This window comes from Leishmania braziliensis, chromosome 21 (genome assembly GCF_000002845.2).
Source record: "Leishmania braziliensis MHOM/BR/75/M2904 complete genome, chromosome 21".
NCBI classification, from domain to species: domain Eukaryota; phylum Euglenozoa; class Kinetoplastea; order Trypanosomatida; family Trypanosomatidae; genus Leishmania; species Leishmania braziliensis.
Genome location: NC_009313.2, coordinates 659629 through 671366, shown reverse-complemented (window position 1 = coordinate 671366; position 11738 = coordinate 659629). Strand labels below are relative to the sequence as shown.

Sequence of the window (11738 nt, the reverse complement as noted above, 5' to 3'; positions counted from 1 at the left end):
TCGAGTCACAGCAATCAGTGCATGCTATGTCTCGACGGTTAGCTATACGAGTCCGGCGGTTGGGCGCCGGAGGTGATGTGGACTCGTCAGTGGTGCAGGGCATTGAGCAAGTGCATGGATGTCGGCGAAGCAGCTCGTGAGGTACATGAGGAGAGACTAAAGGAGGGAGTGTGCTTGAAGCTAAGTTCCTAAGCGAACGCCCGCAGGGCGTGGCTGGCTACGTATTCGCAGGTCATGCCGCGGAGGCAGTGTAGTGATAGCGCTCGGAGTGAGGCGGGGTTCGCGGGTTGAATGTATCAGCTAGCGAGTGCTTGGAGGCGTGTGAGAGAGAGTAGCAGTTGCGCGCGAGCGAGGCGGAGGGGTGAGGTGATCTCGTTGGACGAGGCGTGACGGATTGTCGTCCGTATGTCGTTGTAGTTGGTGGTGAGGTGTGGGGGCTGGTCTATGATCGGCGAATGCGGGACATGAGGGGGATGGGGGGCCGCGTGGGGGTGGCTGGGTGGTCATCTCAGCTATTCGGCGTCTGACCAGGCGGTGGCGTTGGTTTTCAGTTTGCGGCCGGGCGGGGTGGGCGGGCGACTGACAGTCGGTGGTGAGTTGAAGTGGAGACGGGTCGTAGCGCTGTAGTGAGTGGGGGGCGCCGGTGGGCCAGGCGTCACGCTGCGCTCGTAGATTACGCGAGGGTTGGTGGAGGTGAGGAGGGAGGGGGTGGTAGTGGGCTGCGAGTGGTGAATATGGTTGCGGAGAGGTGAGCTCGGTGTGTATTGCGGGGGGGGCAGACGAAGCGGAGGGGAGGCAAACTGTACGGAGATGCGGGGGCGCGTCATGTGGGATATGATCGCCGGTGGAGGTAGTGGTGGTCGGTAGGGGGCGGGGCGGGGGGCGTGGGTGGCGGGGCGACTTGTGTGTCGTACGTGCAGTGGGGGTTCGTGGGAGGCGCGGGAGTGGGGGAGCCGGGCCCCCCACGAAGGGGCGCGTGCGGCGTGCGAAAGACAAAAGGGATGGTTCAGTGAGAGTGCGAGGGGCGGGGGGCGGGACGGATCCGACTAAATGTTCTTGTGGTGTGTTATGTCTACAGTCTTGGGGGAGGGGAAAGGCAGAAGTCTCTGTGGCGGTGTGTAATGCCTTTGCGAAGGGGCATCTGTTTTTTGGTTTGCTGCTTTGCACCATCACATCACGTGGAATGGAATGAGATGAAGAGGATGGAGAGGGCAACAGGAAATGAGGAGGGAGTTTCACGGCATCAGCGGGCTATCACTGTGCTCATGTCTGCCCACTTTCTTTTCGTTTCTTAAGGCTGTCATCCAGTGCCTGGCTGTCTAGCTCTCCCTCTCCCTAGCTCTATCTCGCTTGCTTTCACAGACACAAACACTGTCACTCGTACGCGCGTGTTTTGTTCATGTGCGTATTTTTCTTTGACTATTTTGTGACGATGAGTGTCTCCAGTTCTACTGACTCGTGTACACAACCACGCACATATTGTGCAGGGAGCGAATTTGCGTGCTATTGTATGCGTGTCCAATGCCAAGGCGCGCAGCTATTGTCGGACAGAGCCGATTTCGGGTGGACTGCATGACCTTACATGTCCCTTTCTCTATGAGTGTGCATGCTTAAGAAGTTGCTCTCTCTGCGCCATCATGTGTACTCCTGTTTGTAAACCGAGACACACGCACACAAATGTGCACATACAGAGCACCTTTTTTGTCTTTGTTGTTTGCGTTCTCTTCTCTCAGTCTCCCTCGTTTCTTTCTCGTTATTGTAAGAAAGGTTTTTGCAACCAGCAGGGGTAGGAGGGTGGGTCAGTACGGTAAGTGACAAAGCGAGGGTGACCAGCATGAATAGTGCAGTGCGCCGCATTGGGGCAGACCTTTCACAATACCTCACACTCCACCAGCGACCCCCTTTTTTTAAGTGGCGAATCATTACCTCCTCTCCCTCTCTTCCTCCGCTTTTATCGCTTTTGTGGCCCTGCTGCTGATGCTGCACGCATCTAACCCGCGTTGCAGTCTTTCTGTGTGCCCTTCTTTTTTCGGTTTGCTGTTGTCACAGCCGTGGTGGGGTTGGTTCTCCTCGGATGCAGTAGTGGTTGTGACTATGGTGGCGGTGTGTGTATGTAAATCGACGTTGGGAGAACAGCGGAACATGCAGAGAAGGGCCACAATTGCAGGGAAAAATACAGACGCCAACAAAATCGCTTTTGCTCCTCACGGAGGACGACACTGGAACGTAAACTGCATAACCCCCCCCCCCCACGAGTGATGGGGAGATAGCAGGTGGAATGTGGTGGTGCAGGGATGGGTCGGCAGAGGGATGATGGTGGAAGGTGGTGCCGGAATTCAAGTGTGGGATTCATTCACGCACAGGAAAAGCAAAGAGAAAGCCACACGTCGTCACAACGTAGCGACATGGAGAGTGTAGAAGTAATCAAGTTGAGGAGGGGGCAAGCGTGACTCACGACGGCGTCGGATCCCTGGATTCATGCTTGTACTGGTTAGCGTCGCTCGCGCTACGGCATACAGGAATATGAGCACCCTTTTACACATACACCTACCCTTCTTGAAGAGGGCTGCCTTATTTCCCCTACCCCTTACACAACCGTCGGATAACTCAATCATACCAGCTCCGCTATCCTTTTTGATTGCTTCTTCTCTTCTGCCCTATCTGCACAACTCTATTTGCTCTCCTCACATGTCGCTCTCCGACCCCGCATTCCTCCCTTCCTCCCAGTTTGTACAGGTATACCTGCTCGCAAGTCTGTGCCGCTGACAATGTCTTGCACATGCCCGTGAACATCACAAGACGACGCGTACATGAAGCTGTGACCGACTGTGTTGTTCCCGGCCTCCCTGTCTCTATCCTTCTTTCTCTCACTGGTATGAGGGAAGGGGAGATTTGACACAGGGCCTTTTTTCTATTTCTTCTCTTAGTGCGTTGTCGCACATGCTCGCGCCCCCGGCTGGAGATGTTTTCTTTATTTCTTTTGCTTTTTGTTCTATTTTGTTTCTGGTTTTGAGAAACACGGCAAACTATGCGCGCTGGTGTACTCCTGTGCCGCACACTCGCCCCCCCCCCCCACACACACACCGAATCTCTCAAAGTATTTTCTTTGCTGGTTCCTTTACTTCGTTAAGTTTTGTGTTTTGCTCTTCTCGTCCTCTCCCCGTTCTCCTCACCCTTGTTTTTTCCCTTTTATTTTCTCTTGGGAATATTCTTCTACTGTGGGCTGCTCGTCTGGTTGAGTGGAGTATGGCCTATGCAGCATCAGACAGTCGTGCTGTTGTGTCCTGCAGCAGCGAGCGACGGGCTCGACATGGATTATCTGTGAAGGAGCAAGGTAAATGGCAATGCCTCAAAGTAAAATACGACGGCGAGAGCAAGAAGAGGGAGTGTGGAAGGGTGGAGGAAGGAGGGATTCTCTACATAAGGTCACTTACCCTGTACAATCATTTGTTTTCTTGTTTCTAAGCTCATGAGGGCGGTTACTTTTTTTTTTTGCTTCTCCGTCGATCTGGTCGTTCGTGCACTATTGTAGTAAAGGTACACCCTGTTCAGGGAATGCAAAGGAGTTAATACCTAGCAAAACATAAACATAAGAGTATATTGGGAGAAGGCTGGTGAGTGAGCAGGTGGTGTGGACATGAAGAGTGGCAAACACCAGACATATCTGCTTCCTCTCCCCTGTGCCGCCGCAAGTACCTTTTTTCACCCACGTAGAAACAGATGCGCATCTACGCGCATCCTTTTCAACACGGGAGGGGCATCCGACCATAGCGGTTGCGGGCGCCTTGGTGGGGGACTGCTTTCACCCCTTCCTTTTCCCTTCGCTAGTGCCATGATGTATACCTGCTGCCCCCTGTTGTGACGCTTTTTCTTCGCTCTGTACGTAGCTAGAACCAAGTGGCATTGATGGAGCTGAAGCGGAGAGAGCCACACCACAGCGCACTTGGATGCAGCGTGAAGTGCAGTAAAGTATGATCCCTTTCACTCTCTATCTTCCCAACTTGTGTTTTTCTATTTTTCTTCTCCGTCACGCTCTCGCGCGTGATGCAGCGACGGCTCTTCCTACCCACCCACTTCCTCCCCACCTCCACAGAGACACATTCGTACACCTCTGAAAGGTACTTGTCTTGTGTACTTCCCGCTCCCTCTCACCGGTATTCTCTTTTTTATTTTTCTCTTCGCCAGTGCCAGCGGGGCATTCTGTGGTCGCTGATCTCCCCATTATCTTTTTACTTTTCATCATCTTGGTGCGTCGCCCCAGGTAGCAGAACAGCTAGCTGTAGTTCCGGAATCTGGTGAGCGTAGGGTCAAATGAACCCATTGCATAGGGAGAAGCAGCTTTTCCAGTCTGATATCACTGATCTTATACTGACAATGGTAGAGACACTGGCGCGCGAGCAGTACCTACAACATGCGCGGATGGACGCCCGCTTGAATGAGCTCGAGGAGAAAGTGATGTCGTCGCAACTTCACGTGGGATTGAAAATGGCGCACAAGAACTCAACCTGCAGCGAGGATAGCGACGGGGAGTCAACAAATACCACGTTCTCACCTGACAAGGTCGAAGCCTCAGAGTCCAACTCTTCAGCAGATGGCCTCGCAGCTCCCATGTGTGACTACTGTTTCCTCTTTTCTCACAGCTGTTTTCCGTGCCCTCGGTGTGGACGCGAGTGGTACTGCAGCGCTGCCTGCCAGCGACTACGCCACCGCTGCCATGCTTCTCGATGCGGACAACCGAATCTACCTCAGACATGCCTTCATACGAGAATTGCTCACTAGTCCGTTCTTATGAGTTTGCGGTCCTTTGCTATTGACCTTGTTGTAGTGTGTATGTGTATGTGTATGTGTGCGTAGCTGCCGCACTTTGCCTTCTTGACTCCCTTTACGACCAGCCTGCACCGGCTTTCCTCTTTCTTTTCTTACCTGTACACTATCACACGCCATGAAAGTTGAGGGCTGGCCCTCTTCTGCCTAACTGCGGCTCTTCGCTGGCCGCTTTGTCCTGCTTTCCCCCTGGCGAACGCGTTCCTCTGTCGAAGTCTCGCTCACGTGAGAGCGCCTGTCAGTTTCTCCGTACGAGCACGTTTGTGTGTGCTCTTCTCCCCATTGCACCGCGCTGTGTGTGTGCAGTGCAATCAGCCGGCGACTGCACGGATGCAGCACGGTTGCCTCTGAAAGATACACACAGCATTCAAGTGTACAGCTCACAATCTTTCGCTCGTCCGTGTGTGGGCGCGGACGAGCCTGCTGTCACAGCGGATGCGCCGGCGAGTACGTACCTCTTTGTCGCAGCGTGTTGCCTGTCTGCCATCTCCTTTTCTCCACACCCAGACACACATGCACACGCTCCATTGCCTTCTCCCCTACTCCTCCTTCCACCTTTTGCGTGCTCGCTTTCACATGCCATCAAGTGCACTGACATGACGTTTGCTTTGATACGCGCATAGACACATCGACACGTATTTAGCGACTACTTGCAACGGTGCCAAAAAGTCAGGTCTCTTTCTCTTATGCACTTCACCGCTATGGACGCTGACAATATTCATCAGCTGGCGATCAACTTGTCGTCGGACGACATCGCGGTATCATCCGATGCCACGAAGCGGCTGCAGGAGCTTCTGAGGCCGCAGCAGATTGTTGCCATGCTGAAGGATACGTCAACAACACACGCGCTACGTGTACTTCTAGGGGAGATGGAGTTGGTCGGTAACACAGACGTCTTTCACTTTATTGGCCGAGCGCTAGAAAACGTGTTCACACAACCGTCGAGAGAGAGCAATGCCATTCTTTTTGCTCCTGCTGCTCAGTTCCTCGTTGAGTTTATCGTGCGGTCAGCCGCGGCCGCCGACACAGCCATCGCTTCAAGCGTGTCAAAGGTGCTCACTCAACTCATCACCATTGCGGGGGACAATGCCGAGGCGGCTGCGTTTCTCGGACCGTGCCTGGACTCCAACTTCCACAGCGAGCGGATACTTCGACTCATTGATTGCGATGCTGTCGAGTCAGTGGAAAACAAAACAGTGTGCCGCTTCCTGGAACGGTGGACGTCTCTGCTTCCTTTTATGTTTGATGCCACGTTGGATGCGTTCGAGAATGACCCATTGCTGCAAGCCAACTATATCATAGCGAGTGGGGTGGCGTGTCGCACGGTTGCCGTTCCATCTTCACTGTGGCAACGCATGATGGATATTCTACGCACGAACGACGATGCCTTGCACTTTGTGTATGTGTGCCGCTTCTGGAGCATTGCGTTGCTCCGTCACGAGGCAAACGGGAAACGCGACGCTGCCGCCTGCGTGTCTGCTGTTATGCCAGCCGTGGAGGGGAGCGAGAGGGATGAGAAAGGCACTGAAGCCATCTTCGACCTCCTTGGCTCGGCAGCCTCGACGCAAGCGGGCTGGGACGCTGTCACAGGGCAGCTGCCATGCAAAACACTGCAGGTAAGACTCTCTGGCACCTCGGCCTCCCTGCGCCTGTCCACGCTGAATCTGATGCATTCCATGCTTACCTCGTCGCACATGAGTGCATCGTTCTTCACAAAAGACTTGTTGCTGGACGCGTGGAAGACGCGCACTACCCCCGATGACGTGGTGCGTCTCGCTCTCTGGCGGGTAGCGAATGCGGCTCTTCTGCAGGAGAGCTTGAGTCAAATGTTAGGTGCTATGTTCGCATCTTTCTTGAGCAGCGACGCTCACGAAGAGAACGTCTCCGTGCGGTTACTGAAGTTGACGGCCGCCAAGCAACTTTTGTACCACTCCACTCTGCCTGAGAACGTCAAAACTCGCCTTTCACAGGTTGTCGAACGCGGCCTCTACCCTGCCGGCTCCAGTGGTGTCTCCCTCACAACGAAGGACTGAGCCCTTCGTCGAGAAAAGCAGGGCATCTGCTTCTCTGTCATGGTGGACCGCCTCTCACTACTCCCTCTTCGGTGTCTGTGCGTGTGCGTGTGTGTTATTCTGCAGACTCTCCCCGTGTATATGCCTCCTCTCCATCTCTGCACCTGCACCGCCTCCCCAGCACGCAAGAGCATCTCCCCACACCCACACGCACGCATACAAGAATGAGAGCTTCATGCTCTCTTTTTTACACCATGCTTTAATGCGTGATGGATGTCACCCAGCGGTACGAGGGCACAAGCCCTTGCACAAATGCAAAGCTCAGAGCTCACGCACAAACTGACATTACAGTATGCAAGGTGAGTGGGATGGTGGCCTCATATGTTTCTTCACCCCCTCTCCCCATTTTCCCACCCACCAAGATGTGCTCGTGCAGCCACTGCGGCTGCAGCTGCTCATGTCATCAATGAGGCACCTTTTTTCCCTTTTGCGCTGTGTCCTATCTGCCACGCACCGCGTGAGCCACCTTTGCGACCATGAGTGCATAGGCAGCGGGAGGTGTCCAGGGATGATGTGCCCCCTGCCTCTCGTCCTGCCGGCCGCTGCGTACTCCTGCACCCCCCGTTGTGTCATGCTCTCTCTTTCATGCACTTGTTCCACTTCTATCTTGTTTCTCCCCCTTCTTTACTTTTCTCGCTTTATGACTCTTCTCACTCAATCCGCACCTGCGCTGTACTTTGTGCATTTTGCCCCCACGCCTCGCCCCGCACTTGTCTCCTCGCCTGTTGCTTGCCAGCTGCGTGCGTAAGTGTGTGTCTTTCCCCCCGTCTTGTGCTTCGTCTCCAGAGTCGCTCTTACGTGAATGAAATGACAAGATGTGAAAAGGCTGAATAACAAGCCCCACCACCTACACGCATCTCGATCCTCCGTCTTTACTAGAAAGTTAACGCACTGTGCGGGTGTGCATGTGCATGTAGCAGCGGGGGACCAACTGCACCGCACGGTCTTCTCTATTTTTTCTATTTTCTCCTCATCAAGCTCCACTGTAGATCCTCCACTGTTAGCGAGATCTTAGGTGAACGTGCTGCTCCGAAGTTATCGAACTGGTTGTCCTCGTCGCGCCGCAGCGATGCCCGTGCGTGAGAAGGCGATTGTTCTCATCGACGGCCCAGCCTTGGTTCACCGGTGGTATCACCGATGGAGCTACACAAAAGAGAGGTACGGCACGCCTATCGATGTGAAGCAGTTTGCCATCAAGAACGCCCGTTTCATGATCGCAACGGCCCATAGCTTTGATCCGGCACACATGGCGCAGCATCTCCTATCTCCGCAGACAGAGTACGCGCACACGCCAAAACACAACAAAATCATCGTCTGCTTTGACCACGGTGACGGAGGCCGGCGACAAATTTACGCCAGCTACAAAGCGAATAGGTCGGAGAGGGCCACCACACCTGAGTTTCGTTTAATCGAGAGGGTGGCGAAGAAGGTGTTCGCCGACGAACCGCGTGAGTCGCTTCTCGTGGTGCCAGACTGCGACGCGGGACTTGCGAGCCTCAATGCGGAGGCCGACGATATGATAGCCACCCTTGCTTTCTTTAACCAGCAAAGCAGAAGGCCCACGGTGGTTATGTCGCACGACTACGACCTGTACCAACTCGTTGACGAGGCGAGGAAGAGCTACCACTACGACATCCGCACCAAGCATCTCGTATCGGAGAGAAGCGTGATGGAGCGCGTCGGCGTGCCCCCCAAACTGGTGCGGGACTTCAAGTCATTGGCCGGTGATTCCTCGGACAACATTCCCGGCGTGAATGGGATCGGAAAGATGCGAGCGTGCAACCTGTTGAAAAAGTACGGGGACTTGGATGGCATCCTTTTCAAAGGCGTCAAGAGCGAGACCGGTCACCTCGGTGAGCTGCTCAGCGAGGGAGCCAAAATGGCGTTGCTCTCGCGCCAGCTGATAGACTTCCGCATGTGCCCAAAAGTGATCAAAGTGTGCGAGACATTTATGAAAAAGTGAACGGCTGCTGCAAAAAAGAGGGGAAGCGAAGTATTTGTCGAAGCAGACTTGAGAATGTGGGCAAGGAATGCGTGGGGATTGTAAAGAGAACGCCGAAGATAATCTCCGTTAGTACCCCAAGGCGAAGCTGCAGCGCCGCATACGTAGCTGCCTTGCTTTGCGCTCCTTTTGAGGTGGGTGCGTTTCAGCCCAATTCCCTTCCTTTTCTTATATCTTCAACTCCCACCCTCTACCCACAGCTCGCGTTCCTCACGGGTGTTGCTTCGTTACCTGCCTCATAGAATGGCGATTACCACCAGTACTACAGTGATCAAGATAGTGCCCAGTGTTAAGGGCAGAAGCGTATGCTCATGAGGTGGGAGAACTTAAGATACCCTGCCGAGTGATGGCGCTTTGCTCATTGCCTTTCAATCCATAGATTACCCCTCCCCGTGCATGCGTAGGTGATTGTTTAAGTGTGCGTGCGTGCACATCTTGGCATGCCTGTGTCTGCATGTGCCTGTGTGTGAAAGATAAACGGGTCAATCGCTCTCCGTAGATGACAGCATACTTGAGGTGTGATACATGCAAACAAAAAAGACAAATGTGGAGGATGCAGGAAAGCGGAATAGGGGCGCCGAGTGCTGTCAAGGTCGCTCGTTAGGCAAAATGTTCACGCTGGGGAACCCCAGGCCATGGCAAGGCACAGGTGGAGATAACCCCCAGGAATCTCTCGCACTCCCCACGGCCTGCGATACCATCAACTATGCAGGATAGAACACTCCTGACGTACTTCATTTCATTTCTCTCTCGCTACCCGCCCAACAAAAGGCTCACTGCTAAGCAGATGAGCTAGTGAGCATCGTACATTGGCCGGCTGTAATGGGGAGACGCGAGACGCTCAACGTACGTCGACGGATCACGCACTCTTTCTTTTAGCTGTGCGTGTATGTTCGTGCTCAGCAAAGTGCCAGTACTCTCGCGTACGTCATGCATGCTGGTGCAGTCTTTCGCACTGTTTTCCTATTCCTGTCTTCTCCCTCTCTCCTTTTTCAATCTTGCATGCGTGTGCGTGTGCCACCAAGATGAGCAGCTCTTCTCTCTTCTATTGTTTTCTGCGCGTCTGCACTCACGCAAGGGACGGTAGTGTGCATGCCTGTGCACCGTCGCATTAGACGTTTTGCGCTACTTGCGCGTATGCTCGTCTGAGTGTGTGTGTGTGTGTGTGTGTGTGTGTGTGTGTGTGTGTGTGTGTGTGTGTGTCTGTGCATCGGCTAACGCATATCTACTCGATTCTTCTTCCCGTTTTTTTGACCCTCCCAGGCAGTATTTGTGCCTCTCCCACCTTATCGATTTAGACTCGTCGGCACCATGCCGACCTCCAGCGGTATCGATCCGACCAAGCTGCGGGAGGTAATCCGTGTGCTGAAGACGGTCGGCCACGTAGCGATGGCAGAGTCGTTGGAGGTGGAGTGGGGCATGCGACCCGACACCACCTCTCACGCAAAGAGCGTGAAGAAAACGCGAAAGTCACTGCTGCGGAAGAGTCGCGAGTCCTCCAAGGCACGGGGTACTGCAGTCCCCTCCCTCCCTTCCACTGCTGTAGCACCCTTTCCTCTTCAGGTGACCTCGCAGAGGAGACTTGTGGTCACCTGCATCGGTGACAAGGCGGACCTGTGGGGACCGTACGCGGACCCGGAGGATGCGAAGTGCTCTATCGCGCCACTCTTTGACTATGGTGCCGGCCTCCTGCGCGACCACTATGTCGAGTACCTCGAGCACCCCGTCTCTTTTGCATCCGTCCATCCATATGAAAAGCAGAACCCGCCGTCGAACTTACCATGGCGTCACTTTGAGCTGAAGGTGTTCTACGAGGTGGGGAAGACTGGGTCGGAGGCAAAGAAGGAGTTCGAATTTGTGAAAGGCGATCTCATAGGCAGACGCTACCGCGTGGATGTACCAATCGATGACGCAACATTTTCTCGCACTGTCCGATGCTACGACGAGCAGACAGGCCAGTCTGTGTGCCTCAAGATAATCCGCAACTCCAAGAGTTTTTTAGACCAAAGCTTCGATGAGTTACGAGCGCTGACCTGTGTGAATAATGCCGGCGACGCCGATGCATACTGCGTCGTGCGGCTGCTCGATTACTTCTACTTTCGTGAGCACCTTGTCCTCGTCACGGAGCTCCTCTTAGACAATCTGTACGAATACGCGCGGAAGCTCGACGTCGTACAGCGCTGCGCGTACTTCACCCTTGCGCGCCTGCAGCGCATCGTGCGTCAGGTGCTTACCGCGCTAAAGCTAATCCATTCTCTCAGTCTCATTCACTGCGACATCAAGCCCGAAAACATCGCCTTTAAATCAGTAGCCGAATGCGATGTGAAAGTGCTCGACTTGGGCAGCAGCTGCTACATCACGGACACACTTAGCTCCTACGTTCAGTCCCGCTCCTATCGTGCGCCGGAGGTCATTCTCGGCTGCAAGTACGGTCCCGCAGTGGATATTTGGTCTCTGGGGGCTACAGCAGCTGAGCTGGCGACTGGAACAGTGCTCTTCAATGTAGAGTCAGTGCCCACCATGCTCGCTTCTATCGCGAGCGTGTGTGGGCCAATACCGGCGGAAATGCTCCAGGAAGGGCGCAATACCTCCCTCTACGTCACTAAGCACGGCGCCTTCTATGACTACGAAGATGAGCAGCTCGTCTTCCACTTTCCCTCGGAGCCACCAGATGCCGCGGTGCTCTTCGGCTTCGATGACCACGACTACGTTGACTTTGTGCGACTTTGCTTGACTTTAGATGCCGCGTTGCGTCCCTCCGCTGCGCAGCTGCTGGACCATCCGTTTCTCACTAAAAAGTACGCAGAGTGACCGTTTTCTTTGACTGTTGGGTGTGTTGC

At 54.2% G+C, this 11738-nt stretch overlaps 4 protein-coding genes across 4 annotated transcripts; all 4 read left to right on the top strand.

The window, feature by feature from the left end:
* Positions 1–4311: 4311 nt before the first annotated feature.
* Positions 4312–4779, top strand: LBRM_21_1970 (conserved hypothetical protein; the record flags this gene model as incomplete). The annotated part of the gene is made up of 1 exon (XM_001564848.1): positions 4312–4779. The coding sequence occupies one exon, from the start codon at positions 4312–4314 to the stop codon at positions 4777–4779; it is 468 nt and encodes a 155-aa protein (XP_001564898.1).
* Positions 4780–5510: 731 nt separating this feature from the next.
* LBRM_21_1960 (conserved hypothetical protein) lies at positions 5511–6857 on the top strand (the record flags this gene model as incomplete). Its single annotated transcript, XM_001564847.1, has 1 exon — positions 5511–6857. One exon carries the CDS (start codon positions 5511–5513, stop codon positions 6855–6857), a length of 1347 nt encoding a protein of 448 aa, XP_001564897.1.
* Positions 6858–7965: 1108 nt separating this feature from the next.
* On the top strand, positions 7966–8859 carry LBRM_21_1950 (putative mitochondrial structure specific endonuclease I (SSE-1); the record flags this gene model as incomplete). Its single annotated transcript, XM_001564846.1, has 1 exon — positions 7966–8859. One exon carries the CDS (start codon positions 7966–7968, stop codon positions 8857–8859), a length of 894 nt encoding a protein of 297 aa, XP_001564896.1.
* Positions 8860–10209: 1350 nt separating this feature from the next.
* LBRM_21_1940 (putative protein kinase) lies at positions 10210–11709 on the top strand (the record flags this gene model as incomplete). Its single annotated transcript, XM_001564845.1, has 1 exon — positions 10210–11709. One exon carries the CDS (start codon positions 10210–10212, stop codon positions 11707–11709), a length of 1500 nt encoding a protein of 499 aa, XP_001564895.1.
* Positions 11710–11738: the final 29 nt, after the last annotated feature.